Source organism: Nelumbo lutea, chromosome 4 (genome assembly GCF_056320005.1).
Source record: "Nelumbo lutea isolate HS-2025 chromosome 4, American lotus-T2T, whole genome shotgun sequence".
NCBI classification, from domain to species: Eukaryota; Viridiplantae; Streptophyta; class Magnoliopsida; order Proteales; family Nelumbonaceae; genus Nelumbo; species Nelumbo lutea.
Window position 1 is genome coordinate 11,772,538 of NC_142687.1, and position 27,665 is coordinate 11,800,202.

The 27,665-nt window shown below is 37.4% G+C and overlaps 1 protein-coding gene across 4 annotated transcripts; it reads right to left on the reverse strand.

Moving 5' to 3' along the window:
• Positions 1–711: 711 nt before the first annotated feature.
• On the reverse strand, positions 712–26,610 carry ERA1 (Prenyltransferase family protein). Of its 4 annotated transcripts, XR_016113186.1 has the most exons (16): positions 26,421–26,610; positions 26,163–26,249; positions 25,687–25,792; positions 22,810–22,845; positions 20,009–20,091; positions 19,858–19,911; positions 11,763–11,814; positions 10,616–10,680; positions 8,089–8,145; positions 7,921–7,993; positions 5,481–5,567; positions 5,211–5,400; positions 5,072–5,109; positions 1,695–1,795; positions 1,049–1,251; positions 712–895 (listed from the first exon to the last, which is right to left on the reverse strand). XR_016113186.1 is itself a non-coding variant. In XM_088985730.1 (15 exons), exons 1-15 carry the CDS (start codon positions 26,537–26,539, stop codon positions 868–870), a joined length of 1,341 nt encoding a protein of 446 aa, XP_088841856.1. In that variant the 5' UTR covers positions 26,540–26,610; the 3' UTR covers positions 712–867. The 4 variants fall into 4 exon arrangements, 3 of the variants coding, with proteins under 3 accessions (XP_088841856.1, XP_088841857.1, XP_088841855.1); XM_088985730.1 differs by lacking the exon at positions 5,072–5,109; XM_088985731.1 differs by lacking the exon at positions 712–895 and having other exon boundaries at positions 983–1,251.
• Between the last annotated feature and the right edge of the window lie 1,055 nt (positions 26,611–27,665).

Consider the following 27,665-nt stretch of genomic DNA (forward strand, 5'->3'; position numbering starts at 1 on the left):
CCAACTTGTTTTGCTTCTTCAACAATGAGAAAGCTTTTTGTTCAAAATTAGGCGTTGAAACTTTCAGCAATGAAAGATTTCTCTCTTTATGCAGTAATTTAAGCAGTGTACAAGGTTCTAAGCATATACATGCTCAACATTGAAATTTTCGGTATAAAGTATGGAAAACATACGACACTTGATACTTTTTTTTACCTTGCATTTCAACAATCCAGAGACCCATCAATAAAATGCAAACACACCAACACTCGCAATAAATTCAAAGCATTCCATCAACTGGTTTTTTATTTCAAGCACTGGTGCTGGGAGTGTGTGTGTGTAGCATACATTTCATGTGTATTGTGTACACAATAAGACTATAACTTCGAACCTTGATTGTGTAAAGAGAAGATACCTGTTACGATTGAATCCCACCAACTAAATAGTTCCAATTTCCAAATATATGGATGGACAGCTGCTCCATCCCAAGTTCATGGAGCCAAGTAGTGCTGCGTATTGTTAGGAATTTAGGCCAACAAAGATGTTCAAAGTTAGATACTCTCTCGATTGCTGAAAATGCAAGTGCAATTTTCATTTATTCATTCATGCCATATGTCAAATTTGGCGTTTATCGTATGAGCTCTTGGACATAATTTTACTGTCTCATACCTAGCTCAGACTCAGAGACTGAAAGCATCGGTTCATATAAACCTCTACATTTGACAAAGCATCTAGCAGACTGAAAGCATCGGTTCATATAAGCATTATGAGACCGAGGGATCTCTGAAATTTAATCAAAATCCCCGTTAACATCACATCTAAAATAGTCCATGTCAAAGTACATGGTCATATCGCATCCTTGATCCTTGTATAATGTGAGCATCGCCTCTACCATATATAACATGTACACACATGCCTGTTAATACAACTGACAACAATTTGTAAAGACATTCGATACTTGTGCTTCATCTGCTTCAGACAACGAACCAGCTGGGGGCCTTGGTTTGGACTGAAACAATAATTAATGATGCTTTAAGACCCCATGAAAAAATTGTGGGCTTCATAATACCTGTGTAACACGACATTGAAGAGGGGATGGATGGGCTCCAGCAGGTTGGAATGCGGACCGAGCGCTGCCTTGGTTAAAGGTGGGGAATCGACGTCCTTGCACCAGCTGTATTGACAGACTGCAAGACCGCTAAGACAATAACATGTGTGATAATAATCTCTGTGCTTCCCAGGTTTGTCTCTGAACCCTCCAACATCCTGTACCTGCATTTATCATAAAAAATGAAGTTTATTATCAACAAGTATGAGCTGGCCATCCTTGTCGAATCCAGATTTGCTCCTCACAGAGTGCGCTTCATAGCACTTACAGACGTGCATTAAGAATATCTCCCAAATACTTGCCGTGAAGTTGGTGTGAGGCGCACTCTGTGAAGAACTATAATTTAATATTCCAGATTAATCACGTCAGTAGCAACTAGCACGACCAGAATATTTATCTATATGATAGGGTCTAGTCGTCTAGAAAACATTTATGGTAATTGGCTGAGGTTTCGATTTCTAAGTACAAATTCCTTCCATTATGACTAGGTAAATTTTGATAAAATAGACCAAAACCTGAAACGAAAAATCTTCGAATAAGCTTACTAAAGAGAGATCTTCAAATAAAATCCACTAGTAAGATGTGCCTCTCAGCATGCAAAAAGTACCTGAGAACATAAGAGAATATATTGTTGCAACGCAACGCTGTGAAATAGAGGCCCCAATTCAGCGGGTATCTTGATAAAGTTGAGACCAATATCTGAAAGTTCTGCATCAGATGGCACAAGGAAATTGAAGCCACACCGGAATGTCATCATCATCATCATCATAATTAAGGGAAATTCCAGAGACCCCACTGTGTTTTTGGCGGGTCTGGCATTTACCCCCCTGCAAAACCCTAATTCTTTATCTTTGGCAGATTCCTGCTAAGCGTTCACTCTATGATCTCATAACCCACTCTGCAACCATTCTGCCAAAGGAATGGATGGAATACACCAATGTTCATGTAATCTGCCTTTCTTGATTTATAAGATGCTTTTACCTTTGTTCATTAAATATTACTAAAAAACATTTTTTTGGCATAATCATTCTAACGGAAGTCTCAAAACCATTGTTGACCTGTCTGGTCAGATTGTCAAATGGTCACTAGGATTCTGGGTCCTTCTTACCCCAAAACCCAGAAATAGACAGAAAACCGTTGATTTTGGTCAACTCAGATGGTTAAACCAGGCATTCACAATCGTGGTTCAAATGAACAAATAAATATCAAATTGAAATAATAATAATAATATATGGAAAACTATTTCAAAATAAGAGGGAGACAAAAAGAAGAGAGGAGATGCAGATGCAGATGCAGATGCAAATCAAATAGAGATAGAGCGCGAGGGAGGGGGTACCAGCGACACCGATGGCAGTGGTAGCAAATCCTCTCCACCCCTCCTCTTCCTCTCTTTTTCTTTACAAGGCACAACTTAACCTAATACTCTTATCCAAGGGATGAGAACCAAACTTAAACTGATATCACCATGTAAAAGTAACCCTTACTTAAGTTTAACAGTCTGACTTGACCTCTGTTCAACCCGAATGGTCAAACCAGTGAACAGCCACCTAGACAAAAATCTGGCTTGACCTCTGGATCTGATTCTCAAACATAAGCCCCAACATCAATATCTGTCATTCAAGTAATTCTCCAATGTTTCTAAAAAACATCCAGCACATGTCATGATGTACCAAATCAACCAAAAGATACAGACCATTGAAATGACCTCCTAAGATCAGTGAATCTCAACCATCCATGTGATATCAAGATTTCAACAAATCAGACCATCCAAATAATGTACCAAACAAATACTAAATTCTATGAAATCAAAGTGGTCCATTAACAGCTATGAATTAATCTTTTCCATTCAAATAATGCACCAATATTTCAACTAATCTTAGACATTCAAGTATTGCATAAAATTCAAAAAAAAAAAAATCGAAGCACATATGATGTGATTACCAAATTAGAGTTGCAAGGTGGATACCTGATTTGAAGAATTTACAATGCATTAGGCCAGACCCATCCAAATTTTTAAAAATATAGTAAGCCTAAGTCTGCCCAAGTTGCACCTCTATCTCATCCGATCTAGCCCATTCAAATCATGTAAAAAATCAACCCAAAGTTTTAAACCATCAAAGTGGTTTCTTCCTATCAACCATCTAAATAATGTACTAAAATGTCTACTAGTCTAGGCCATCCAAATAACACCCCAAAAACACTATGATATCAAAATGATCATTTCATCATCATCCCAACTATAAAGGGTCGGTTACATTAATCCTGTTTTGCCAATCCATTCTATTTCCACTGTTTAATTATTAGTGCAGCATAGTGCTTAAATCATTTCTTACTACTTCTACCCGTCTACCCCTATAGCTCTTCTAGCTCCTTCCACTTGTAACCAAGGTTCAAAATATCGATACAAGCCAATACACCAATTGGGGCGTATCGACCTGTATCTTGGCTCTTTTTTTTTGTAGCTTTTTCTCAAACTGGTTCAGAGGGGTCAGTTTAAGACCCGTCTACCCCCTGAACCAGGCCACACCCTTTACAAAGGCGTATCTGGAGGCCATCAATACAATATGTATCGGCCGATATGGCCCAATACGTATCAAAATTTTGAACCTTGCTTGTAACATATCACTTCTAACTGGAGCTATTGGTGATCCTATATGAACGTGACCAAACCATCTTAATCTACTCTCATTTTATCACCTATTGAAGCTACTCCTAGGTTTCTACGGATGGTTTCATTCCTGATCATATCATTTCTAGTTTTTCCACTCATCCATCTTAGTATTCACAGGCCACACCCATTTTCTGACCATGTTTCTTGACTGCCCAACACTCTGCTCCATACAACATAGCTGGCCTTACAACTGTGTCATAGATTCCTTCTAATTTAAGTGGTATTCTAATATCGCACAAAAGTCCAGATGCACCTCTCTATTTTGCCCAACCTGCTCTAATTCTTTGTGTGACATCCTCCTCAATCTCTCCCTTGTTATGAAGTATTGAACCAAGGTACTGGAAATGGTCATATTTAGTCATCTCTTGGGCTCCAATCCTAAGTATATCTTGATTTACACTCTTATTATTACTAAACTTACATGTCATATACTCAGTTTTAGTTCTACTTATTTTAAAACCTCCTGTTTCTAGGGAATTTATCCATAATCTTAATTTTGTCTTGCAATGTCATCCATAAACAACATGCACCATGGATCTTCTTCCTAAATATGTTTAGTCTATTCATCTATGATCAATGCAAATGGACAAGGGCTAAGTGTTGAACCTTGGCGAAGAATCATTGTAACTGTAAAACCTGAAGTCTCTCCCACTGGTGTTCTAAGAGGAAAAAACTAATCTTAACAATACATACATACACACATGTATGTACTATGTATATACATATATATATATAGGTATAAATACATTATATCAATAATCAATGAATAATTATATTCTACATGTAATATATGCATTATTTTATATTTAATTCAGTTTTTAATTTTTCATTTCTAAAATGCTAAAAATTGCAATTTGAGACCAAAAATGGTTTTTTTGTGAAACTAATGAGGCAAGGCGCCTTCAGCTCCTTGGGACACATAGGTCTCAAAAAGTTATCCAAAATTTAAAAAAAAAAAATCACCCCAATCAGACATCCAAGCACAAGGTTATGGCCTCCCAAAGTTTGCACATACATTGATTGTGCAACCTGTGACCTGGTGACCAAGTCAAATGGGTCAACGGTTCAACCACCTGGGTCGGATGTTTTTAACCAAGTCAACGACTTTTGAGCAAATCCCAGGCTTTAGCCTAACTGGACGGAAAATCGTGGTCGGTGACAGTTCAGACAGTTCGACCATTTGGGTCAACAACAGGTTGAAAACACTGCTTCGGTGGTATCTATATTTAGGTGTTATTTGGTACATTGTTTTTTATAGCCTATAACTGTCACTGATCCATACTAAATGGACAATTTTGTAACTTTCCACTTACCATCAACACCAGCAAAGAGTTCAAGAGCTTGGGGGAATCTGCCAAAAAATTAAAAAAAAATGGGGTATCAAGTGCCAAACGCCCCAAACTATGGGAAGTTTTCTGGAGTTTACCCTAATAACAGTAACAACAACAATACCTTTTTGTTTAGCATGGAACCTCTCATCAGTTTGATACGATATAACATCTGAACCACATTCACCTTCAGATAAATTAGAAGCTGCACCAGTACATATGCTCCTCCAAGACAGGCTTCCTCCAACATCCAATGCCCTCAGTTGTTCAACAATGACAGAATTTGACCTTTGAATTAATGCAAATACAGCTCCCTAGTGACATTTTGGCATAACTTCAAAGTTTAGAATGATCCAGGGAGAGACTTAGAGAACCAGATATGTTAGAACATTACCTGCCAAAAGGAATAGCATCCATCAACCAATTTATTTGCTCTTCCCTGAAATCCACACTCCACTCCTTGACGAAATGCAACCCAGTCCTAGCAATAGAACAAAAGAAAATTCACAAGGCAGAATATAAGCCCAAAACAAAACCTAAAAAGGGTATCCTTATAACAGATACATACAGTAAGCACACTATTCATCATATTTGACTAATATTGTTTGCCTTTGGTCCAGACAAGCACAAAGAAAAAAGAAAGATAAAGTGCAAATAATAATAATAATAATAATAATAATAATAATAATAATAATGTATAAATCAACATTTTTTAACAAGTGTTAAAAAAATAGTGTATTACTATAAGGAGGGCAAGACCAAAAAGCTATACATTTATTATGTACGAGTAGTATAGCATGTAAAGTATAAGCACTCAGTTCACCAAAGAATGACAGAAATCTTATCCTCCCTAAAAGCATCCAACTTATCTCCAGAAAAATCATGTTAAACCTTGGCCAACATACGACAATCTGCTTACTTGACCTACACCAGAGCATGGTTTCAAATGTTGCCAAATGTCGCTAACGTCGCACAACATATGTCGATGTCAAGGCTCACCGACATGAAAATGGATGGTAATATAAAAATTACATTATTTCAGTCGACATTTCCTATATTTCGGAAATGTCGACCAAATCGGTCCAAATAACCAAAAAATATTTCCATTAATAATTTCGGTCAACTAATTTCGACAAGATGTCGACTAATGTACATTAATAATATTTCCATTAATAATTTCTATTTAATATTTCAAACAAAACATTTATAAAAAAGAATTAACAAAATATAAAAACAAAAGAATAAATTAATTACTTTATAATACAAAACGTAAAATATTTTTCAAGTAATAAAATATTAACTAGTTAGTATTTTTTAAAATATTTATTAAAATCAGAAAATGTTTATTAAATTTTATAATAAATCATATTCTACATTTAATATAAAAAATCAGAATAAATTTAATAAATTTTATACTAAATCATAATTTATTATAAATTTAGTACTAAAAATCATAATAAATTCATTATATTTTATAAGAAATCAGAATTTATCATAATCTTAATACTACAAAAAGGAGAATCAGTTTATTAAATTTATAATAAAGCATAATGTATTATAACTTTAATATTTAAAAAAATCAGAATAAATGTATTTCTATTTACTAGTGTGAAATGAAATAAATACATTAGAATTTATAATAAATCAGAATTAAAAATAAGAAAAGAAAATATCAGATAATCCTGTAAAAACATCAAAATGCATAATAAATCAGTAAATCATCATTTACTAATTTGTTATTGATCTTAGTTTCTTAGCTTTATGTATTCATGCTTCTTTTATCATTTTACAAAATATCTTTGCATATTTCCACATATTTCATAATATTTCCACAATGTCTCTAATTTTTACAATATTTCCTCAGGACATTTCCGACATATGTCCTATATTTTGGTAAGCGACATTTCCATCGACATCAACATTTTAAACCTTGCACCAGAGTTAGATTGTGATTAGTCCGTATCTGTTGAACAATGTATTGAACAACATAAGGTTGATTTGACAGTGTTAGATTGCATGGCTAGTAACATGGGAGTTGGCATAGTGAACATTTTGTACAGTCTAACTTGGCAGGCATGGAAAACGTGGATTTAGATCATTTCTTTTCTTTCATATGACATACTGAACTTTTCTTAATGAAAATGTATCTATTATCAGTGGAAAAATATAGAAAAATAATGGGGAAAAAAATAGAGCAGGGAGAGAAGAGAACGATTGGAATCGAGAAGTATGCTTATTATTATATATAGGGCGACAAAATAAAAGAGTAAAAAGACAATAGTGCCCCAGCGGCACATACTACATAGAATATTAACAGTTCTAACAGTATCTATCAGTTAACAGCATAAAAGATTAAATAAAGGTGCTATGGCATGCAGTTTCACCCTCAAACTTTAGATTCAACAAACCCATAACCCCACCTTGTATTGATATAACATCTCCTTGAAACCAGTTTTATGGTTTATAAGCAACATGTCCAAGTATCCTTCATCACTACTACAGTAAAACAATAAAAAGTATCTTAAATTGTATAATTCACATAACCATAAAAACATAATATCTATAATTCTTATAGAAAAAGTTTAATGTGTATAATGTACTAGATATTAATCTGTGTGATCAAAAAAATGATTAAAAATAAGAAATGAGGCCAGTCAATGATTGTCCAACAAGATAATTTCTATAACTACAAAAAATAAAATATTCATCTGCTAATTAGAACTTCCATGCTCTTCAGCTTAAGATAAACAACTGTTTCTTTTTAAGTACTTGAGAGAAGCAACCATTGATAATTCACAGTTCAAAAAGAGGGTTATCAAAGCAACACATCTTACAATTAGACTACGCAAGTCCAAACGCTGAGATTCATTGATTAGAATCATTGTGGCCAACCCACAAAAGGTGTACCTATTGCAACCATACAAAAGACAAAGCAATTTAAAGATCGCAACAGCAAACAAAATGTCTGACAGGCTCTCCAGCCATGAGCTTCAGAACCATACCCGCCATGAGCTTCAGAACCAGGCTCTCCAGCAATGCCACCCTCATATGTCTGACAGCTTCACAAGACACCATTGAGTAAAATTATTCAGCTCCATGTGCAATGGAAAGAGCATCCTCATACATTAATCCATTTGAGAAGGAAACATTCTACTTGACATCATATTGTAGTAAAATTGGCGATGCAAAGGCCCAATCTAAAGCTTGCTAGTATATTCCTAAAAGTGGTTTGTTCATTACTGCATCTAACCATGGATACCTAGTCAAGTAATTCTGTTGATCCAGGATCTTATTTGTGGTTGGCAATTCACCGCTTGCAAAAGAACCTGTTTCACAAGGGTTAGGCTTCTTTATCACATAGGGTTGCTTTTTTGGTGGTTTGATTTGATTCATGGCTGTACACCAACGCAAGAGAGAAAATAACAAGCATTCTATTTTGATTCTGTATGCTTTAAGTTCAATTTTATTCATCTCAAAATGACTAATTCTAACAAAAATATGAGACAAACCATTATATGGAGATATTATGCCTTAATAAATTCCCTCTTGCAATGTTCTTATCTTCAATCTTTTGGATCAACTGGAAGGTACTTTATAAATAAAGGATCCGCCAATTTAGCTACATGAGTGCTCCAGTTACATAGTAAGAAAAGTCCTTGCAACATGTTTTACTAGTTAGGATTAAGGATGGAAGTTGTTTACCAGTTTCAAATTCTGGTTATGTAAAACCATAAGAAACTTACTGGCAACAAACCCCTTCATAATACCTCAGTGATATAGTTAATTATTGACTAAATAATATCGAACTTATCAGTTTTGTCATCAAACTCTAGTAGATAAAGACTATGGGAAAGATTAGTCCCACAAGGACAAACAAGTGACAGAGGGATAAATCCAGGGTCTTTGGATTGGGACGATAAAAAATCCTCTTTCAAAATCAGACACAAAATAATCCATCTTATCTCTCTGTAAATAATGATTTTATAAACATTATAAGGTTGTAGGAAAAAAATTCCTGTATATGATTATATTTATTTATCTAAAATCCAAGAAAGACGCATTAAATTTTGACTTAACTACCAAGTCAATAATATTAACAATTTTATATATTTTGCATAGGCAAGCTCCCTAGTTGGCCCTATTAGGAAACCTCTTTCCACAGTGATATAAAATATATCCTGGGATTTAGATTTATTTCACCAAAAGAAATAACAATTTATTATGGTCAATGAGTCCCAAAGTAGCACAGCCAGTCACTGATCTACAGAAAGGTTATCCGAACTAATGCACATCTCATGGAGATGAGATATGCAACATGACGAAGCAAGTCTTCAAATGCAATCAAGATTAATTGAACCAATGCATGTCTCTTGCAGATTAACTGTTTCTATGAAGAAATCCTGCAGAATAAAGCATTCACAGGAAGAGCTACTATTAGTAACAGTGGCTTCTTAACTAGAGAAAATTTGCTAAGTTTTTATACAAATGATAATCAGACAGAAATCATATATTAATCTATGAGTAGGAAAAATGGTTTAGCTCAGGAATATTTTGGAGTATTACTCATAACTCAATTCTTATGTAACCGAATAGAGTGGAATTTTGTAACAGGATTCATGTTGCCAAGCCCATATAGTTGGTGCAAGGCTTAGTTGGGCTAAGTTGAGTCTAATTCTCATGTTTTCTTTTCCACATAGCATCAATTTGATTGGACCAAATGAAGATTTTCTTTAACATTTTCACTAAGTTGTAGTTCCCCCTTCCCCATCATTATAACTTTTGTCAGTGATTGACAGAACCATTTAACTGATTTAGTCTTTAATAGAATGAGCAGTTCAGCCGAGTGCTCATCTGTTTGCAACTCAGAATATGACCAGAGAAACATCATGAACAACCATTGATGGACATCATGGGTGCTTTTATCCTCGTGAATGAACAATATGTATGAATCAGTACCTTCTGTTTATACATCTAGAAATCAAAGAAAAACCAATAGAAGAAGCATGAATTAACCTCTTGAATGCTAACAATATGCTTTAACATTGAATTAAAACAATGAGACATAGTACTCAACCTAATTTAAAGAATTGCATATTTGCATCATATCAGGCATTCAGGCCTGAATCTAAAAGAAACGAGTGAACCAATAGAAGAAGCATGAATTAACCTCTTGAATGCTAATAATATGTTTTAACATTGAAGTAAAACACTTGAGACATAGTACTCAACTTAATTTAAAGAAATGCATATTTGCATCATAACAGGCATTCAGGCATGAATCTAAAAGAAATGAGTCACAATACCACTCCCTAGAGATTGGTGAGAGAATATGGATGCATGCACTTACTATATTTTAAATGGCCAAAAAGAGCTAATCAAGTAGGCAGTCAAGCACATGGCTAGCTAGACCCAACAAAGCTACTAAACCAATAAAAGATATCCTACCGAAAAATCAAGAATACAGGCAACAAATGCAGCTTGAACACCAATTGAAGTGCAAAGAGAAACTATTTGTTAATTGTTACAAACCTTAGGATATAATTTCCAACATTTTCTACCAGTTCAGGATCTAAAATGTTCAGAACACTGGCAACCTGGTAGTGAAGAGAAAATAGTCATCTTTAAGCTTGGATAATAAAGAAAAATATCTGAGAAGGATATTGTAATATATTTTGTGAACTAAAATGCATGAGGAAGTAGGCAGAACACTTAATCTGATTTCTGTTCAATGCAATTCCCTTTATAAGGTATTTTGATGGACACAATAATCAAAAGTACAACATGCAATATTCTCCAGCAGTCCTGCCCAAGTTCATCAAAATGAGTAAATGATGAAAGTAAGGCCAGGCAAGTTTTATCATGCTTCCAAACAGCCCTTAAAGCTAGACTGCATGGAGCCTAAGAAGAGGGTCATATCCAAACCAGCCATAATCATTCTGCAGAGCTTCTAATAATTATAATCTAATTATCAAAGAAGATACAATTTATGAATTTCCGGATACCATTGTTTAGCTTCTTTCAGTACCACAACCTGGCTCATAGACCATCTCAATCATCTACCTACTAAACTACTAAACACCATATGCTTGTCCATCAATGCATCAAAGATTATATGTTTCTCCATGTTGCATATATTTGTTTTGTAGTTTCCCTTTCATCACTTTTTTATAGATAGTTTCCTTTTCATCACTTAATCATGCATACCATAAACAGAGTCATATAAACCAACACTTGTTCACATTAAATATGAGATTGAGCATGTAAGGGAAAATCTTATAATTGAATCTACTGAAATAATAATTTGAAAGTACATATATAACAATTAAAAGGGGCCATTGATTGATGTAATGGAAAAAAACTCAGGCTGAAAAACATGAGAATGTGGGTTCAAGTCTGAGAGCAACCACTTTGTGCACATGTTAAGGGACAGCTAAACATAATGTCTCTCTCAATTCCCACATTTTCCAAATTGTCAACTTTCATAACCAGTGCTGTAAGTCACACACACATTCATAAACAGCATTCAAACCCTAGTTTATTTTGTTATATCAATCAATCTCCAGGGGTACATTTTCTGTTTCCCCAGTCTAACACCTCAAACAATATATTCCAGTAATCATTACTGACCAACTTGTTTATGTCCATGCAAGACTGAGAAAGCAGATATCTGACTTACAGAAATGGCAGTGTAGCAAGCCCGGACATCCATTTCACCTCCATCATGCATTCTGATGGGAAAATAAAGAGGAAAAAGATCTTGGTCACATCAAGTAAAGACAGTTTCAAGATAAAGAAGTTAAATATTCTAAATATCATGTGCACACACCAAGCAAATTGTCATATAGAATCTCATATGAATCTGAACCAAATAAAACTGGGGGAAAAGGGGGGTATTCATTATAAAGTTGACAATAAAAATATAAAATCACTAACATTTAGATAATGATCAAAGAAATCATTACAATTTGCTAAATTTATATCTGAAGTCAACTGATAGCAATGAATTAAGTTTAAACTTTTAATAGGTACAATATTTTTTGACAATTAATCAAGAGATCCATTACCTTTGATTGTAATTGCATGCTCACTGGATTAAAATTGAATTCAGATGGAGATACAAAACAAAGATAAGGATCTAAATTTGTTGTATATGCTTCCCCCTGTGCATGTGCCTATGCATGTAAGCCATTCTTAATTAATTGTTTGCATAATAATATAGAATCATAGATTCCATGTGTTAATATTAGTTAAGACACACGCACTATAACTGACCTTTGTATGGTGAAAGTAGCATATTAAGTGATGACAAATCAAAGGAGTTTCTGCAAGAATGGCCCGCGGTGGACACTTTTCTCATCAAAGATGGGTTCCACTTGTGTCTGCCGGAAGCTGGATGGATTAAACTGAATTTTGGCAGTGGCTCTCTTAGCAACTGAGGACAGTCAGGTATGGGGATGTCTTAAGAGATCATGCAGGAAGATTATTGATGAGCTTTTCAAGTCCAGCTAGAGTTGGGAAATTCTTTAAGAGATGAACTACTTGCAGTTCTCCACTGGTTGAAATTAGCTTTTGATGTAGATTGGTTACCGTGAGGACTGGAAAGACCATGGATCCTAACATTCCTGATTAGGGAAGCTAACATACTACTGGTTCAACCGGATTCAACTGTCAATCAAGTTATTCCTTCTCTTCCAATTTCCAGAAGTCTCATTGTTGAGCACAAAGCAAAACAAAACAACCAATGTAGGCCACCAAATATCAAGAGAACACTACCTAACCCATGCTGCCTTACATTATCCTTAAAGTTAACTCATTTTAAGCCACTAGGCCCTTCTTAGTTTGTTAGTTTGTCCACTTTCTTATTCATCAACTTTCTGCGTCAAATCAGTCCCTAGCCTTTTTTATAAGCATAATCGTATTTAGAAAAAACAAATAGAAGTTATAACCCTCATTAGAAGAACTATACATGTTTAAATAAAATAAACCACGGAACATATGCATAAAGGATGGTATACATCAAAAGAAGCACCAGCAAGGCCCTCATTACAAGAGTTTATACATGGTCAATGGACTATCCAGGGACAACATATACATGTAATGCCACTATAGTCTAGACTCCTCAAGCTCTTTTTCTTGTAGACTTGTACATCATTCAGCCCTCTCTAGTAACCCAAACCAAAACCTGAACTTCCCTGTTAAAGTCAACTGGAAAGGTCCTGTTCCTCCTAAAATCAGGGCTTTTTTGTTGGGAGGCCTACCATGATAAAATTAATTTGTGTGAAAATCTACTGATGAAAAAAAAAAAACATTCTGGTATTTGTCTCCATACATTTGTGTTATCTGCAAAGAAAATGGGAAAAGTACATCTCACTTACTAATCTCCTGCCAAGACTGCTATTTGGAACTATTTTCTCACAGAGTTTGGGTGAAGGTGGGGTAGACAGCCCCCACAAACCTCAGGAGCCTTCTGTCTAAAGACATTTCAACCCAACCAAGACATCGGGAAAATTTTTATGGATATGTATGAGGACAGCTGTACTATGGGTGGTTTGAGAAGAGAGAAGTGAATGCTTTTTCGGCAACTAGGTGAGGTTGGAGGAGGAAATCATATTAGTCAAAGTTGTACATTGGGTTTAAAACATTGGAGATTTTCTCTCCCTTCTCATCGGATTTTATAGTATGAAACTGGGAGATTGTTGCTGAGTCATCAACATCTAAAGCATATTCCCTTTCTGGTTGGAACCCCCCTAGGACAGGCCATGTGAAACTGAAGTTTAGATACATGGACAATTCTTTATGGAATTAGAGATTGGAGAACCACTCAAGGCAGATACATGGACAACTCTTTAGGCTCAGTTTGAAAGCAGTACAAATTCAAATATGTACAGCGTAAATACATAGATAATACAAAATATAAGGTTTTGCACTCTACATATTTGCATTTGTACTCCATCCAAACTCAACCTTATGGAATTAGACAGACAAAATCCATTGCAGAGAACACTGATGTGGGCCCCACATCTACAGTCCCACTGTGTTCGTAGGGTAGAAGGTGTTCTAGTCTTCCTAGGGTTAGCTATTAGTCATTTAGTTGTTTCAGTTGTTATTTATTTCAGTCTTTTTTTGCTCTATTTGTTATGTAAAGACTAAGGGCAGATTTGTCCTTTCCATGTAATGAGCATAACCTATAAATATTAATTAAAGTGGCGGCGGCAAATGATTAAGCTTCTGCTCCTCTTTTTTCAACTCTTGTGTTCTACTGCTTCTCCCTCTTCCTCCTCTTTCCTCTTTACTTTTTTTTCTTATTTTCGAACCTGAAATCCATTAGGGTTCAAGACTGATAACAGTCCTGAACTTCTACTTGGTATCAAACTAGGGTTTCTCATGTGAGTCTAGCCCAGCCGACCACATGAGAACCATCTAAGGCTAGAAGCTGAGAAAGTAGAGTTCGTTGATTGGTTCTTGGAGATCTCCAGAGGATTAGCAGCTTTTTGAAGAATTGCCACAGTTGCAGCGAGTTGGTGATCAGAAAGAATCAGAGAAGGCTAGGGTTCGGGTAACCTTGGGAGGCAGTGAACAACATCCTTTTGTAATTTTTTTATTTTCTGAGAGAAGTACTATCAGAGAAGATAGGTTGGACCTATCTAGCAAGGGCGGCCGAACCACTCTAGGGTTTTATCTTTCTATTCTCTAGGGTTTTGTCTTAATACTGAGGCAAACCCTAATAGTTCTCTCCTCAACATTGATCAATTTTAGGGTTTCATATTAATCCTACTACAAGCATTATCCGTACGGTACTGTCTGGAGTGTACAGCTGAGAATTTGCTTTCAGGACTGATTAAAACCCCAATTCGGCTTCAGCATATCAGATTGTTCTTCAAACTGTTTTTCAGTTTGCTTTTGGAGTTTTCGAACTCTTCTAAGGGGGTGAAAACGGTTCGGATTGTTGCTGTTGTGTGTGGTTACTGATTTCATATCAGTTTTATACCTGTTTCATGTACATCTACTGTGAGTACAGACTGGTTCTATACTGATTTTGCGATTGTGGTTGATAGTCCAAGTGCTGTTTTGACTGTAGTAACCCTAATTTTGAGACTTCTGGTTCTTGACCGAAATGGAGTTTAAGAATCAGGCAGAAGGCAGTATTGGGAACAGCAGTTATGTGGTATGTGGGCATTGTAAGAAACCCAAACACACAAAAGAAACATGTTGTAAGCTACATCCTTATTTGGTCCCGGCACAGTTAAGAAGCAAGAAGGGTAACATTCATGTGGCAGTGCATACTAATTCAGCATCCTCGTCTGGCACAAGAGGCACATTCTTAGAGACCTTAGCTGCAGTTCGAGCTGCTCTTATACAGTTAGAAGGGGAAGTTGGGAACTCAGCTCAGCCGCCGCAGTCACCATTAGCCCCTGCCACATTTGCTTCCGCACATTCAGGTACTCGAGCCTCAGCCTGCCATGCCTCAGCTCCAGATACCACTAAACCCTGTTGGGTAATAGATTCAGGTGCGTCCGACCATATGACTAGCTTGCCTTCATTGTTTACCACTTATCATTTATCTTCTGGTAGGGATAAAGTATCTATTGATGATGGCTCTCTTGTCCCCATTTCTGGCAAGGGTGACATCAAGCTATCGGATATCATCTCCTTGCCTTCTGTCTTACATGTCCCTAAGCTTGATACTAACCTTCTTTCAGTCAGTAGTATTACCAAACACATGAACTGCTCAGTAACCTTCTTCCCTAACCGGTGTGTTTTTCAGGACCTGAAGACGAAGAAGGTGATTGGGACTGGCCATGAGACGAATGGGATCTATCTGCTCGGGGAGAGTTCTCGTCGGAAAGAGTCAGGGGATAAGAAGTCACTTGTTTCCCAGAGTGTGAGTTCGGTTATGCCAAAGCATAACCGATTGGGTCATTTGTCTTTTCGGTCCTTAAGGAGTCTGTTTCCTAATTTGTTTGAGTCTGTTGAGTTGTCCCAGTTGCAATGTGAAAGCTGTGAGTTTGCTAAACATTGTAGACACTCTTATTCGTTGAGCAATAAAAGGAGCAATCGTCATTTTGATTTTGTGCATACGGATGTTTGGGGGCCATATCACATTCCTTTCACAGGTGGGTACAGATATTTTCTGTTATTTGTTGATGACCATACCCGGTTTTCTTGGGTTTATCTTATGCGTTCACGAGATGAGGTTCCCGCCCTGACCCAAAACTTTCACCAAATGATCCTAACCCAGTTTGATGACAAGATCAAAGTTCTTAAATCTGATAATGCAAAGGAATACTATGCTAAGCCATTGGCATCTTACCTTCTTACTCATGGGGTTATTCACCAAAGCACTTGCCCTCATACACCTTAGCAGAATGGGGTTGCAAAAAGGAAGAATAGGCACGTCTTGGAGGTGGCTAGAAGCATTATGTTTACCTCCAATGTCCCTATTCGCTTCTGGGGTGACGCTATCCTCACGGCAGTATATCTTATTAATCAGGTTCCTTCCTGGGTTCTTGATTTGTCATCTCCTTTTTCCTTTCTATACCCAGATGAGGAGTTGTTCACTGTTCCCCTCAAGACATTTGGTTGTACCTGTTTTGTTCAGCTTCTTGGTCCACATAACTCCAAGTTCGAACTCAAGGCCCCCATATGCATCTTTCTTGGTTATGCACAACTCAAAAGGGTTATTGTTGCTATGATCCTGTCTCAGGGAAGAAGTTTGTATCCATGGATGTCACTTTCTTTGAAGAGACACCCTACTATTCTCGGGTCTCTCTTCAGGGGAGAGTAGTGAGCGTGGAGATTTGGGTCATTTTCTTTAGGGGGAGTGCAGTGAGGGCAGGGTTAATACTTTTGGGGCTGTTCCCTTACCTATTCCAGTGGGTGATGAGGGTTGCAGTAGCGAGGGTGATCAGGGGGATCGGGAGTTGAGAGTCTATCACAGGCGATGCAGGCAGGTTGATCCCGGTCATCAGCAGTCCCGACCAGCTCCGACCTCTTCTGCGGCTCCAAATCCAGATATTACAGTCCCAGGGCCCACAGAGACTCCTTCCATTGTTGCTACCTCACCCCCTGTAGTTGATCTTGACCTTCCCATTGCCATCCGTAAAGGAAAACAACATTGCACCACATCTACAGCCCATTGCATCTCCCAGTTTTTGTCTTATGATCACCTATCTCCCTCCTACAGGTCCTATCTCACTTCCGTTGCTAATGTCCCTATTCCAAGAACAGTGCAAGAAGCCCTATCAGTCCTAGAGTGGAAAGGTGCAATGCAAGTTGAAATGGATGCCCTGTTGAAAAATAATACCTAGGAGCTAGTTAACTTGCCCAAAGGAAAGAAACCAGTTAGATGCAGATGGGTATTTACTGTGAAGCACAATGCGGATGGTTCCATTGAGAGGTACAAAGCTCGGCTAGTTGCAAAAGGGTTCACTCAGACTTATGGTATAGATTACTTGGAGACATTTGCCCCGATAGCCAAGATGACCACCATTCGGGTTCTATTATCTCTTGCAGCAAGCTACACTTGGCCTTTGTACCAAATGGATGTTAAAAATGCCTTCCTGAATGGGGACTTGCAAGAAGAGGTTTATATGCAATTGTCTCTTGGATTCTATGATACAGAGGTAGGTAAGAAGGTCTATCGGCTCAATAAGGCATTATATGGTTTGAAGCAGTCACCTAGAGCTTGGTTCGATAGATTCAAACTAGCCCTTGGGAAGTTCAGTTATGTACATGTCCAGTCAGATCATACACTGTTCATCAAGAGGGTGGAGTCCTCACTGACACTACTTGCAGTATATGTTGATGATATTGTGGTGACAGGAAACGACAGCCATGAGATTGAGTCCCTCAAACAGCTCCTTCATCAAGAGTTTGAGGTGAAAGATCTAGGTACACTATGGTATTTTTTGGGTATTGAGGTTGCTAGATCTAAACAGGGGATCTTTGTCTCTCAGAGGAAATATGTTCTAGATCTGTTGGCTGAAACTGGAAAGCTGGGTGTCAAACCTGCAAATACACCCATTGAACAGAACCACAGGATTAGTGCAAAGAGTGGGGAGCTGCTTGAAGGCAAAGTTATGTTCCAGCGGTTAGTGGGAAAGCTCCTATATCTATGCCTCACTCAGCCAGATATCAGTTATGCAGTTAGCGTTGTCAGTCAGTACATGCATTCTCCTAGAACCACACACCTTCTAGCAGCAGAAAAAATACTAGCATACTTGAAGAGATGCCCGGGTAGAGGTATACTGTTCAAGAACAATGACCACATGAAGGTGGAAGTCTATACGGATGCCGATTGGGCTGGGAGTGTTGATGACAGAAGGTCTACCTCTGGATATTGTGCTCTTGTGGGAAGTAACCTGGTCCCTTGGAGGAGTAAGAAACAGAGTGTTGTCTCCCGATCTAGTGCTGAAGCTGAGTACAGGTCAATGGCTAACGAAGTGGCTGAGATTACTACTTGAGGAGTTGGGTATTGAGTATGAGAAGCCCCTGATGTTGTATTGTGATTCTCAAGTGGCTATTAATATAGCACACAACCCGGTGCAGCATGACAAAACTAAACATATTGAAGTTGATCGACACTGATGTGGGCCCCACAGCTACAGTCCCACTGTGTTCGTAGGGTAGAAGGCATTCTAGTCTTCCTAGGGTTAGCTATCGGTCATTTAGTTGTTTCAGTTGTTATTTATTTCAGTCTTTTTTTGCTCTATTTGTTATGTAAAGACTAAGGGCATATCTGTCATTTCCATGTAATGAGCATAACCTATAAATATTAATTAAAGTGGCGGTGGCAGATGATTAAGCTTCTGCTCCTCCTTTTTCAACTCTTGTGTTCTACTGCTTCTCCTCCCTCTTCCTCCTCTTTCCTCTTTACCTTTTTTTCTTATTTTCGAACCTGAAATCCATTAGGGTTCAAGATTGATAACAGTCCTGAACTTCTACTTTCATGAATATCAGACACTTGACTGTTGAAGGGGATTCTAAAGGAGTAATTGGATGGATAAATGGAAGTAAGGAGATTCCTTGGAATTTTAGATTCACTGTTCAAGAGATCAAAAACATCATTCTGATTTGGAAGCATAGTAATATGGATATCAAGATCTGCAAATGGGTTGGCAAAACAAGGGGTTCACAAGGGAAAGCACATACTGAGGTCAAGTGATGTACTTGTTGTGATCTGTGTTTCTTTTCTGCTCCTTTCTTGCTGGTGGGTTTAGCTGAGGCTAACTTTCCACTGGGTGTTTGGTAAATCCTGTACTCTTAAATTTTAAATATTAATAAAATTCTTTCAGTTACCTATGAAAAAAAAGGCGGTCATATGAATAGAACTGATAACAGCCTTGCTATTCTGCAGCCAGTAAAGCAAATGCTTCTAATACATCATTTTGATATCAAACAGGCCCCTAATTTGGCTAGATGTGAGTAGGATAGAAAGTGAAGAAACATCCATGTTTTTTTTTTTTTTTTGAAAAGTAAAGTAAGAATTTTATTCATTCAGAAAAGACTCGATAAAACAGGAGAGCTAACCAAACATCTATGTTATTTCCTATTATTACTTATTTAATTAAAGTTACTTACAAAAAAATAAAGAAAAAGAGCAAAAAAGGTAGACAGCCAAAATTTTATAATCATGAAGACTCACCCAAATAAAATAAAATAAAATAAGAAAAGAAAAGAAAAGAAGGCTGTCTTTCAACACATTGGCAGATATACATGTGAAATAGATGTGGAAAGTCCATGACATCAATGTGAAATTGGTGATGTCGTACCTAAAACCTCCTGATGGATCTTTCATTCGCAACAAGAACGTACGCATTTCATCTCTGAAACATTTAAGACAATATCATGTCAAATCACTTCGGGGTAACAATGGCCAAATATCATTAAAAAGTGGGCCAAGATGAAAATAAAACTGACCACCTATTAATTGATGACAAAGCTTTCTGGCCGCCTAATGTCATAAGTGCATTGACCGCAGCATAAGTTGTTGCAAGATGAGGTAACTGGGGATAATGCATGTCCAAAATGATTCAAAAGGAGAAAAGATGAGGAAGAGTAATGAAGCTAATACTTGTTAAACCATATACCAATCTGTTTATAACACTTGACAGAAAATAGCAATACCATATATAAGCATAGAACAAAAGTCAGAATAAGCTAAAAATATCACCCCAGCATGCCAGCTTACCCAGCATAGAGAGAAGGAATGAACTAGGAAGTCATTCAAGAGCGTACCAGTGTAATAGGAAAAAACATAAGTACAAAGATCAGCAAAAGGACTGTCCCGGGAAAAAAAATACAGGCATACATCTTGAACAAGGGAGTTCAATAAGTAATTTACAACAAAACCCCAAACAAGATGATGGTCCAACCCTAACTCGATAACTTGATGACATTCACAGAACATCATGGATACTCAAACCCAACATTCAATTCTGCCTCATTGAGAATCTGCCAAGCCACTTTGAAAAGCAACAGCTCTGAAAGTCCTTTTTGAAAATTTACAGGTTCCAATAAGAGCCACCAAGGTCAACTCAACAAGTATGATCCCCATAAGGCCAGAAAATGGTTGGGTAACTTTTTCATCTCTTTGGCTACACCCAATAAAATTGGAATAAGAAAGAAGACTAACATGAACCATATGGAAGGACAACATGCACAAATCAAGAAAACCTTGGGTAACATTTTCCCATTAATCTGGAAAACATCACCTATTATAGAAGGAACAAAGGACCCAGAGAACCATCATCAGACTTTAATCTGGCATATGCCTGCTAATTTCCAGTGACATTTGCTCCATAGAATTTGCTTCAATTATGAAAATATCCATCCAATATACACAAAGCTCGTTATTTTTCATCTAGACTTCATTTAGCATGAGGAATTGAGAAACATATATACCATCATTAACCTCCAAAACATGAAGCTTGCCAGCTTCAATGGAACCATGGTTGTCAAGGCTACGCTTAGGTGCCTGCCTAGGTGACAAGGCACCATTGATGGTTGCATCACTTAATTGCCCATCTATTTTGTATGTGCTGCTATGAAACACTTATGTTCTTTGTTTTTTGATATCATAATAATTAAATAGATGCTATTAAACTATAATGTTCATTTTGTGGATTTTCATACTAGTTTCTTTTTTATTTTCTTATTTGTTAGCGCTCAACCAACACACGTGTTGGTACATGCTGTCTTGAAACCAAAGACTTAAACCTAAACCAATAAGCCAGGAAAAACTTAAAATTGTCTGATCAGCACATTATTTATCATCATCATCATCATCTCCTCCTCCTCCTCTTTTTTCCTTTTCCTAAACAAAAATAGAGATTCAGCCCTTATATGTTCAGAATTTTCTCTATTTCTTCTTATAAATATGTTGATTTTCTATGTCTTAATATGAAACTTATACTTTTTTATTAAGTTCAAAAATAATTATCAATGAAAGATGGTTGCCGGTTGCTAACAAAACCTAGGGAGTTACCCTAAGATTCATGGTTTCTATGTAAAAAATTCCAGCGCCTAGACAACTAGGCCCCCCCACCACCAAGCTTTGTCTTGAGACCTTGAAAAACTATGAATGGGACTGAGTGTTCTATATATTTTTCTTCAAAAGTCCTATATTGATCGTTCATGAAACTCAGCACAAAGAAAGGACAATGAACATAAGAACCATGAATACAGAATTCCATTACATTTACCAACCATAAGATTCCTTATGCAACAATACGTGGGCAATCTCCTTCTGGGGGAAGGGGAAGGGAGAGAGTATCAGTCAGTCCATTATAATATCGAAGGGGGTGAAAGCAATAGAGGTTTTACTTATCCCAATAATAATGATAATAATAATAATAACAACAACAACAACAAAGGGAATCTTTCTTTAGGCAATGCCTGATCAGCCACTTAGACAATGCCACCCCATCTTTTCATAAGTTGCAAAATAGATTGCTACTTCATTGCAGACAGATGGTCTAGTTCAGGTTATAAGTTTGGTGTTTTACCACACATTTAGAAGGGGGCAAACAACCAAATCCTTAAGAATTGTACGAACCTAATGGAGGCACAGTCCTAAAGACCTAAAGAGTGTTTTAAAAGGCATGGGAGGCATACACCTGGAGACATGCCTCCAGGCAACATGCTGCCAAAACGCCCTGAGGCATATACCAGAGGTATCAATGCCTCAGGTGCAAGAAGCATATGCCCCATACACCTCATACGCCTCATGCATAGTGCACACCTCATACTATAAGACAGAATGAAAGGGACAAAAGAAGGGGAAGGGAAAGAAAAAAGAGAAAAAAAAAATAAAAGAAGAAAAGGAAAGGAAAGGGGAGTGGAGTGGAGTGGAGAAAAGAGAAGGGGAAAGAAAGTTCACCCCTAGACCCCATTAGCCCCCAACCCCCCCAACCCCTAAAGCTAGTGTTACTTATGCATTTTTCATTCTTGATGAAATCCTCCTTCCTCTTTTTCTTCCTCATCTTCCTCTTTGTTCTTGAGAGGCTAACGCCTCATGCCTCTTTTTTTTTTTTTTTTTTGCAAAACTTCAATTAAGAAAACTAGCGCACTCAACAAAAATCTGTTCAAATACTTGAAGAAAATTAGAATTCCATATTACACAATAAAGTTGTCACATGAAGCCAGCAACTTCCCAATAAATATGCTGCTGGGAAATAAAATCAGAAGTGGGCCATTTTGCAGAAGAGACTATTTGCACTTGCCTGTCCAGGTCCACCACCATAACCACCATCTGGGTCCTACATGAATGCAATGAGAAACAAACAGAGCTTAGAGATTACATGAACGATTCATGGTCCATCAAAATACCTAACCTCATACAATTCAACAAGGTAGTTAGCTAGTTAGCCATTCAAAAGAAAATTCATGAAGCATATATGATGTAAGATAGAGCCATTCATAATCATATCATGTTGCTGAAATGTGGGAGAACAACCAACCCTGAATGCACAAGTTTTTTTGCAACTACCTAGAAAATGAAATAACAAGGCATTTCCATGTCATGATGATCAACAAAATATATATCCATATCATCTCATTTATTAAAAACAAAAGTTCTACTTATACTCGCCTAAAGGGTAGCTCAGATGTCAGAACCCGTGGCCAAAACAGTCACCCAAATGATATCCATTTATCACCTATTTATTAGAAAGAAAGATAGAAAGAAGGAAGGAAAACAAAAGAAAGAAAGTTTTATACAAATTCCCGTAGATGGACTCTGCTTGACCTAGGCAGTTGACCAAACCAGTGTTTTGAAGGGGATTATAAGGCATGACACCAAAAATGCTCCTAGAAATGTGTCCATATAGACTTGATAGAGGTGGTCAAGGATCCATATACCTATATGCTCCTATAAAATAAAATTTTGGGCTGACCTCTAGTGGGGCAACAAACCCCTACCCATCTCTTTCCCTTCCATGTTCTCCTTAGTTAGTGATAAAAATGCCCTGGTCTCCTCAACCATCCAATTGGCCAACCACCAAGTTTCATGCAATTTTAACTTCCGTAAAGCCTTAAGAGATTCTGAAATCTCAGACATTTCCCGTCTTCTCTCCACAATCTCAGAAGCCTTCCTTTCCCCTCATCTCAAGACAAGCTAATTTGGTCCCGTCCCCCCCAACCTACATAGACAAAAGGATTTGGCTCTCCTTTGTTCCCCCAAAAGTTGCTTTCTTCGTTTGGGAGGCAGCATGTGGCAAGCTGAATGCTTGTGACATTTTAGAGAAGAAATTCTTGGGAAAGAGATATATTTCCCCCCATTTTTTGCTTCATGTGTTTTGAGAATGGAGAGTCTATTGGCCACTTATTAATTAACTGCAGCTTTGCCAAAAATCTTTAGCAATTTATTTCTGGATGCATCTCTTGGTGGAAGCTACAGTTGGACTCCTCCAAGTTCAGTCACTGATTTTGTTGCCCAGTGGGTCAAACCAAAGATGGGAAAAAAAGGAAAGCTCCTTTGGAAAGTTGTAATTCATGCTGTGATGTAAGGAATCTGGGAAGAAAGGAACAAAATAATTTTTTAAGATAGTTTCTCCTCCTTGGATAGTATTCGTGAGAAGATTTTATCCCAAATCTTTTCTTGGATGCTGGTCCACCAGCTCTTTGAAAGAAAGGGTGAGCAGAGGGGAGTTACAAAGAAACTGGGTGCATTCGTCTCCAACTGTACCAACTCCTTCTCCTGCAGTAGGAATGTGAATACCTGTTGCTTCCTCCCTCAGCAGCTGGAATAGGGGGGGCATTGTTAGAAACTCTACTGGAGACCTTGTGGACCTTTAGTGGCCCGGTTCAAGCTGCAGATGCCTTTGAAGCAGAAGTCCGCTCTCTTCTAGAAGGCTTAAGGGTTGCTAAGAGGCTCCTTTTCAGTCCTTTAGCACTAGAAGAGACTCAAGGATTACCATTAAGTGGGCAAAAGAATCAGATGAGGGACCGTGGAGGCTAGCTCACCTCCTTGCTAAAATTCATGAGCTGACTTCTCTGCTGAACTGCACCTTTAGATGGATTCCCTGGGAGATCAATAGTACAGCAGATGTTTTAGCAAAGCAAGGCTTGGGAAGGGATATTTTGTATAGTGCTAACTCTTTGCCATCTTAGTTTGATCCAGGCCCTTCTTTTTGTGTTTCTCTGGCCTGTTTGTACATCTCTTATGTACATTCCTCCCCCTTTTTTGAATATAAGTTATCTTTCTCTTCAAAAAAAATGGGCTTGAAATTATTATTACTGCAAGTCTAAGAAATAAAGGCAAGAGAACCCAAGCATTCATTGTTAAATGTCATCACCTATTGCCAATTTCACAATGGACTATGAACATGAAAATAGAAGTGGATGAGATTTACCTAAGCTATGGTCAAAACTAAAAGACAAATAAATATCATAAGGGCATTAGTGAAAGATTATTTAGGGGCTATTTTGGAGGGCTCAACTTAGCAGCCAGGCAGCAGCAGCTTTGCATCTGCTCAGCATATCGTCAATGTTGAAGAAATGGTGTTGGGATGCCAGGGCATCTTTCTGTGTTTTCATCAAATGCATTGTTCAGCTTTCTATACTTTGAAATTCATGAAAGCCAAAAGGCAACTGCAAGAAATCACTCCCAACGAACTATCCTAACTCAGTAATCCATGACCTGTAAAAGAATATTTTGTATGCCTGCAATTATATCCAGATCTCATTAAATAGCCGCAACCAACTCAACATATTACACCATAATTGATTTGGGAAACACTATACTCATAAAATTCCATAGATCCTCGGCATTGTTGCAGTTCCACCAACCATTTTAGTACCGTGAAAAGTAAAGCATTGTTCCCTAGCAATATAGCACACTACCTAAAAAAGCAATATAGCTTAGGTCAGTGCACCCTACAAGTAGAGTTATGCACTTGCTGCGCTGCACAGACTTAAGAAATCTCTTGTTCCATTAGGATACCCATTTGCAGTTTCTTCAGTCACAAAAAACACCAACAAAAACCAGAAAGATACTGATGCTGACGATAATTATGACTTTATCGGCCCAAAAGCAGAGAGAAAAAAACAAGAAAATTTTCAGAACAAAAAGAAGTGAAAGGAGCACTTAAAACTCCTACCTGACAGCGGTTGAGAAAGTCAATTGAATTATTCTCCAGGTCGGAGTCAATGGATTCTCCCAATAAAGCAATTGAGTGAAGGATCCAGTAGCAGAGCCAAGGACGACTATAACAAAATGGTATTGGATACAAAGAAATGAAAATTAGTAGAACATACGTTGCAAACTTGCAATCTTGCATTAATGGCGTTTCTACAACGTAAATACATATGAGGGGAAAATCAGAGGTAGCAACTCTTGGCTAACAAGATTGAAGAACAATTTACTAATCAATTAAGAAAAAAAAAATAAAGAGGAGCAATTACTGAGAGAAAACCAAACTAACTAAGAAGATATCCGTGCTGAACAAAGTAAACCTAAACTATAACTATTGTACAACCAAACCCAATCCGTAAAACAAAAGAGAGAAAGAGAGAGAGAGAGACAGAGAGACAGAGAGAGACAGAGAGAGACAGAGACAGAGACAGAGAGGCATACTTGGCGTCCAACAAGCGGAAGCTAGGACCAAGTTGTCTGAGACCCCTGATCAGAAACTCGATGTGCTGGTCACGGCGAAGTTCCAACCTGTCTTGCCAATGGGATCAGGAATTTAAAAAATAAAAATAAAAATAAAGTAGCCATTGTAAATAAGAACAATACGAAACAAATAGCTCAAATCGAGAAATTGATACTAAAACCCTAAATTGTAACCGTTGCACTACAAACGTTAAATTGTGCTGCAAGTAAGCTCCTTACATTATCGTCTGGGCATGGTGAGGAACACTGCTGAAGAGCTGATAAATCTGAGAGACCATCTCCTCAACCATCCACTGCTCGCGCTGGGTAACGGTGGGTATCGAGCTACTTGGGTCCATTTCTGCAACACTTCTGCAAGTTTTGAGTACCCTCTCCTGCTTCCTGTGATATATACAAAGATCACCAGAGCACCAAAAAAAGCGGCGCGAATCATTTTTTGTGGTTACGTTTCATCTCGGCGAGTCCGAATTTGCACGTTACAATGACGCTCCTCACACTAACCTCACAATTATTCATGGGAGATGCTGTCGATGGGGATGTACTCCAATGTAGTGTACTGTGATCCTGAGCTTGGTTTGAGATTTGAGAAGCGGACTGTTGGGAGCAAATATCGACTCGTAAAAACTCTGTACACACTGCAAATATGGAAATCCAACGAGTAACGTGACGGATCCGGATACACTCAGTTTCGAAGGTCGGTAGCCGGGTCATCCAACGGTGGTCCAAAATCCGGACTAAACTCTACGATCAGATTTATGCTTGAACTAATAGACGGTCTGGATCTGCCTGAAAACTTTACTGCAAAATAGTTTCACTGTACAGCTGCAGTGGTGATTATGCATTCCATCCAAATTTTTATTAGTATGTATCGGGTCAGATCGGGCCATGTTTTTCTTCATTGGGATACTTTGAGGGATCAATCCAACACGGTTCATGGCATGAGCCCGTGCAGGACCGTATTGGGCCGGTTGGGCAATGGGCCAATGCTGGGTGGGCTGCAAGCCGTGTAGTAGGCCTGGCCCATATCATGCTGGGCTACAGGTTGGGCCTTGGGCTTAGGCCGATCCGGGCCAAACTGTTTTTTTTTTTTTACATCTTGATTTTTTTGCTAAAATGCTTCACTTTACTTAATTTAATAATTACTTTTAGCTTTGGGAACAAATTCGAAAAATAAAAAAACTAACAAAGAAATTAAAAAAAAAAAAACTTAAATACTTAACAAAATACAAAATGGACAATAAATTGGAAAAATACATGAATTTTATTTCTTGAATTTGAACAATACAATGGTCAATGGACAATGGATGAATGAAATATAAAAAATATATAATACAATTATAAAATAAAAATAAAAAATTACGTTGTTGAGAAAATAAGAACTAATATAAATAAAATTAGAAAACTACAATAATTTAAAATTTTGAAACAAAATTACAATAATTGAAATAATGAAATATTGAGTAC

Excerpts from the sequence above, each read along its gene's own strand:
- ERA1 (XM_088985729.1), bottom strand. The coding sequence starts at position 26,539 with ATGGACCCAAGTAGCTCGATACCCACCGTTACCCAGCGCGAGCAGTGG. Across the intron at positions 22,846-25,686 it reads ACTTTCTCAACCGCTGTCAG|GACCCAGATGGTGGTTATGG; the intron begins GTAGGAGTTTTA and ends GCATTCATGTAG. Across the intron at positions 19,912-20,008 it reads GCTTTGTCATCAATTAATAG|AGATGAAATGCGTACGTTCT; the intron begins GTGGTCAGTTTT and ends TAAATGTTTCAG.